The following is a 5,796-nucleotide window of genomic DNA, read 5'->3' on the forward strand; positions in this document are numbered from 1 at the left end:
AGCAGCTCAGCCCTGACCTCAGGACCAGTTTCTGCCACTCTGCCCTGCCACACGCAGCACTGTCTCCACCATCAGGCTGGCTCTGCTTCTGGGTGTAGGATGGTGGCCAGAAACCTGCAGGCCATATGCTGTATCATTTGGGGATGCATCTGCTCAGCATTCCAAGCCAGAATTCCAAGATTTTTCCTGAGGAGAATCCTCCTTGACGTCTCTCTTCTCTCACATTCAACATCCAGTCTGTTAGAAAGCTGTTGGCTCCACCTTCAGAATACATTCAGCATCACCACCTCGCACCATCTTGGCTGCTACTAACCTATTGCCAGTGACCAGTGTCTCCCACCTGGCTTACTGGGTCACCTAAACAGTCTCCCTGTTTCCACTCCTGTTCCCCTTACAACAGCTTGAGTAATACTTCAAAAATCTAAGCCAGAAAAAAGATTGGAAGCAGTAGACACTGGGGACCCCAATAGTGAGGAGAGTGGTGAGTGTTGAAAGTTGAAAAATTATCTATTGGGGCACTGGTGCAATGGCTCACGCCTGTAATCCCAACACTTTGGGAGGCTGAGGCTGGCAGATCATGAGGTCAAGAGATGGAGACCATACTGGCCAACATGGTGAAATCCCGCCTCTACTAATAATACAAAAATTAGCTGGGCCTGGTGACACATGCGTGTAGTCCCAGCTATGCAGGAAGCTGAGGCAGGAGAATCACTTGAACCCAGGAGGCAGAGGTTGCAGTGACCCAAGATCACGCCGCTACACTCTAGCTTGGCGACACAGCAAGACTCTGTGTTAAAAAAAAAAACAAAAAAACTATCCATTGGGTACAATGTTCACTGTTTGGGTGACAGTTTCACTAGAAGCCCAGACTGCAATATTACACAACATATCCATGTAACAAATTTGCACATATATGCTCTGAATCTAAAAAAAAAAGTCAGAGCATGTTACCACTCAAATCCTCCTGTGGCTCCCCATCTCAGAGGGAAAGCCAATGGCCTTGCAATGGCTTCCAAGGGCATGACCTGGTTCCCTCGTAAGCTTTCTGACCTTAGCTCGGCCACCCTCTGCCTCTCTCACTCATATTCAACCACCCTGGCCTCTAAATTGTTCCTGGGAAACACCCCCCAGGTGTGCTCAGTATAAAGCTTCTTCCTGGGGACTTTATACTGGTTGTCTCCTCTGCAGGAGACACTTTTCTAGAAAGCCACGCTGCTCACTTTTCAGTCACTTTTTCAGTGAGGCCTACTTAGAACAATCCATTTAAAATTACAACCCATGGCCGGGCGCGGTGGCTCAAGCCTGTAATCCCAGCACTCTGGGAGGCCGAGGCGGGTGGATCACGAGGTCAAGGGATCGAGACCATCCTGGTCAACACGGTGAAACCCCGTCTCTACTAAAACTACAAAAAATTAGCTGGGCTTGGTGGCGCGTGCCTGTAATCCCAGCTACTCAGGAGGCTGAGGCAGGAGAATTGCCTGAACCCAGGAAGCGGAGGTTGCGGTGAGCCGAGATCACGCCATTGCATTCCAGCCTGGGTAACAAGAGTGAAACTCCGTCTCAAAAAAAATAAATAAATAAAATAAAATAAAATTACAACCCAGGATCAGGCGCAGTGGCTCATGCCTGTAATCCCAGCACTTTGGGAAGCTGAGGCAGGTGGATCACCTGAGGTCAGGAGTTCGAGACCAGCCTGGCCAATATGGAGAAACCCTGTCCCTACTAAAAATAAAAAATTGGCCAGGCATGGTGGCACACCTATAGTCCCAGCTACTTGGGAGGCTGAGACAGGAGAATCACTTGAAACTGAGAACCCGAGAGGGAGAGGCTGCAGTGAGCTGAGATCGTGCCATTGCACTCCAACCTAGGCAACAATAGCAAAACTCCGTCTCAAAAAAAAAAAAAAAATTGCAACCCGGCCCAGCAGGGTGCTGGCTCACATCTGTAATCTCAGTACTTTGGGAGGCTGAGGAGGAACACTGGAGGCCAGGAGTTCTAGACCAGTCTAGGCAACAAAGCAAGATCTTGCCTTTACAAAAAGAAATTAAAAACTAAAACACTGTAATGCCTGCAGCCCCTCACACTCACATTTTCTATCTTGCTTATGTTTTCCCCATAGTACTGCTCACCTAGTATGTTTATGGATTTAACTCACTGTTTTTCCCAGCTAAAATGTGAGGGATTTCTTTCTATTTGTTTTATTGATGTTTCCCTAGACCCTAGAACAGTATTTTGTTCATAGCAGATACTCAAAACATTTTGTTGAATGAATGAATGAGACTGGCTCGGGACGCCCACTCCATGCTTAGGGAGGAAATGCCTAAATCCTAAATGCTGGGAGTGTTTCCAAAGTGAGACCAAGCTTGATGTCTCCAGAGTGAATCTGGATTCTGCTCAAGAATAAAACTGGTAAGAATCAACAGATAATCCAGAAGGTTAATAGTACCTGCGGTGCTTAGCTAATGTGATCATTCTTGGATCCTACCATGGGCCTACAAATCAACATCTCTAGAGATAGGGGTCATAAGTTTGCTTTTCTTTCTTTCTTATAACCAGCAGCCCCAGGTGATTCTTCTAGTCACTAAAACTGAAAATAGTCCTGGACTATATACAAGGCCTTGGCAGGAGTGACACAGATGTGCTGTGAGACATAACTGGAGTATGACTAAGAGAACTGAGATGTAATAAACGGTATTAGCACCTCAGAAGAGGCCAGGCGCTGTGGCTCATGTCTGTAATCCCAACACTTAAGGAAACAAAAGAGGGAGGATTTCTTGATCCCAGGAGTTTGAGCCTGGGCAACATAGCAAGACCCCATTCTCCACAAAAAGGTAAAAAAAAAAAAAAAATTGCACATCAGAAAAAAGGATGTAGATACAGAAGAAGGAAGATATTGGATTTAGGAAAAGGAAATCCAAAGACCAAAATTTGGGGAGAGTTTTGTTGTTGTTGTTGGTTTGTTTGTTTTGAGACTAAGTTTCACTCTTGTCCAGGCTGGAGGGCCGTGGCACAATCTCGGCTCACTGCCACCTCTGCCCGCCAGGTTCAAGCAATTCTCCTGCCTCAGCCTCCCAAGTAGCTGTGATTAAAGGTGCCTGCCACCAGACCTGGCTACTTTTTTGTATTTTTAGTAGAGACAGGGTTTCATCATGTTGGCCAGGCTGGTCTTGTACTCCTAACCTCAAGTGATCTGCATTCCTTAGCCTCCCAAAGTGCTGGTATTACAGACGTGAGCCACTGCACCTGGCCAAGGAGTGTTTTTCCACTCCTGTCTGAGGAAAAAAGACTTAGATCTAGAGATTACAAATAATGTGGTCACAAGTGAGGGTTATAAGGTAATTTGTCAAGCTTCACAATGTGAACTAGTCCTCAAAACCATCTGGATTAGTCTGCTAGGGCTGACATCACAAACTGCCATAAGCTGGGTGGCTTAAACAATTTACTGTCTCACAGTTCTGGAAGCCAAAAGTCTGAGATGAAGGTGGCAGCAGGACTGGTTCCTGCTGAGGCCTGTAAGGAAGAATCTGTCCCATAATACCTCTCCTCTAGATTCCAGTGCTTTGCTGCTGTCTTTGACATTCCTTGGCTTATGGACGCATCATCCCAATCTTTGTCTTTGTCTTTCCATGGTGTTCTCCCTCTGCGTATGTCTGTGTCCAGATTTTCCCTTTGTATAAAGACACCAATCATATTGGATTAGGGGCTCGCCTAATCCACTATGACCTCATCTTAACTACAGTTGACTCTTGAATAACGCAGGTTTGAACTGCATGGGCTCCACTTATAAACGATTTTTTTCTTTTCTTTTCTTTTTCAAGGAAAATTTGTATTGTTTTAATTTTTATGCACCGAAAACTCTACAGTGTACATTTAACCCAGTTTAGTGGCAAGTTCTTTGGCCTTTGCCTTTTTGAGCTTGGCGTTGCGAGCCACAGACTTGGGACCCAGGACGTTGCCTCCCCAGTGACCGCAGATCTCATCATACCTGTCATTGTAATTGTTCTGGATAGCTTCCACCAGCTTAGCCAAAGCACCTTTGTCTTCCGAGTTAACCTGTGTGAAGGTGACAGTGATGCAGGTCTTCCTGTGGACTAGATGTCCCAATCTTGCCTTCCCCTTGATAATGCAGTAAGGGACTCCCATTTTATGACACAGGGCAGGCAGGAAGACAACCAGCTCAATGGGATCCACGTCGTGTGTAATCACCACCAGCTGAGCTTTCTTGTTCTCCACCAAGGTAGTCACGGTGTTAACTCCTGCTCGAAGGACAGGTGTTCTCTTTGTGGGGATGTCCCCTTTACCAGCAGCTTTCTTCTTGGCCCGGGCCAACAGCCTCTGCTGCTTCTCTTGCTTTGTCTCTGGTCTATACTCGTGGGCCAGCTTAAGCAGCTAAGTAGCTGTTTGTCGGTCCAGGACCTGGGTGAACTGGTTAATTGCAGGAGGCACTTTCAGCCGCTATAGAGGATGGTTCTCTGCAGCTGCAACCTGACATAGCGGGGGCCATTTCACAAAGCGGGTGAGGTCTCTTTTGGGCTGGATGTCCTGTCCAATGCCAAAATTCTTAGGCCTTTTCTCAAACAGGGGATTCACCACTTTCTTGGCCTCCTGCTTCTTCACAACAGAAGGGGCCGGAGCCACCTTCTTCCCCTTCGCCTTCTTTCCTTTCAGCATTTTGGGTGGCAAGAGGAGAAAAAAAGGCTTTTTTTTTTTTTTTTGAGACAGAGTCTCGCTCTGTCGATCCAAGCTGGAGTGCAATGAAGCAGTCTTGGCTCACTGCAACCTCTGCCTCCTGGGTTCAAGCGATTCTCCTGCCTCACCCTCCCAAGTAGCTGGGACTACAGGTGCATGCCACCACACCCCACTAATTTTTGTATTCTTAGTAGAGATGGGGTTTTCACCATGTTGGCCAGGATGGTCTTGATCTCCTGACCTCATGATCCACCCACCTCAGCCTCCCAAAATGCTGGGATTACAGATGTGAGCCACTGCGCCTGGCCAGATTTTTTTTTTCAATAAATATATTGGAAAATTTTTTTTGGAAATTTGTGACAAGTGTATTTATAAAATATATGTACATACCAGTCTATTTTATCACTGCCATAAAATATACACAAATTATAAAAAGTTAAAATGTATTAAAACTTATACAAACACAGGTTGTATGGGGAGCCATTCAAAGTTGAGAGAAATGTAAGCAAATATAAAGATGCAGTATTAAATCACTACTGCATAAAATTAACTGTAGTAATATTGTACGACTGTAATAATTTCACAGCCACTTCCTGTTGTTATTGTATCGAGCTTAGTGTTCTCAGCATCCACTTAAAATGCCATGTGATGCTCATCATCTCCGCATGAGCGGTTCATCTCTCCAGTAAATTGCATATCACAGTAAAAAGTGATCTCTGTCAGTTCTCACATATTTTTCATTGTGTTTAGTGTAATACTATAAACCTTGACTAACACCATGGGACCTATACAAAGTGCCACTAGTGATGCTGGAAGTGATCCCAAGAAGCAGAGAAAAGTCATGAGTTTACAGCAAAAAGCCGAATTGCTTGATATGCACTATAGACCGAGGTATGCAGTTGCTGTTGCTGCTAATTCAGACAACTCATCTTGTAGACAGGTGATACAAACTTACAGTATCAACAAATACAGTACAGTACTACAAATGTATTTTCCTTGTGATTTTCTTAACATATTTTCTAACTTACTTTATTGTAAGATCACTGTATGTAATTCATAAAACATACAAAATATGTGTTAATCCACTATTTCTGTTATTGATAAGGC

At 45.0% G+C, this 5,796-nt stretch overlaps 1 protein-coding gene across 1 annotated transcript; it reads right to left on the bottom strand.

The window, feature by feature from the left end:
* Window positions 1-3,810: 3,810 nt before the first annotated feature.
* LOC108310943 (60S ribosomal protein L7a-like) lies at window positions 3,811-4,663 on the bottom strand. The gene has a single exon (XM_037741907.1). The coding sequence runs from the start codon at window positions 4,141-4,143 to the stop codon at window positions 3,871-3,873; it is 273 nt and encodes a 90-aa protein (XP_037597835.1). The 5' UTR covers window positions 4,144-4,663; the 3' UTR covers window positions 3,811-3,870.
* Between the last annotated feature and the right edge of the window lie 1,133 nt (window positions 4,664-5,796).

The sequence above is a fragment of the Cebus imitator genome, unplaced genomic scaffold (assembly GCF_001604975.1).
Source record: "Cebus imitator isolate Cc_AM_T3 unplaced genomic scaffold, Cebus_imitator-1.0 Scaffold110, whole genome shotgun sequence".
NCBI classification, from domain to species: domain Eukaryota; kingdom Metazoa; phylum Chordata; class Mammalia; order Primates; family Cebidae; genus Cebus; species Cebus imitator.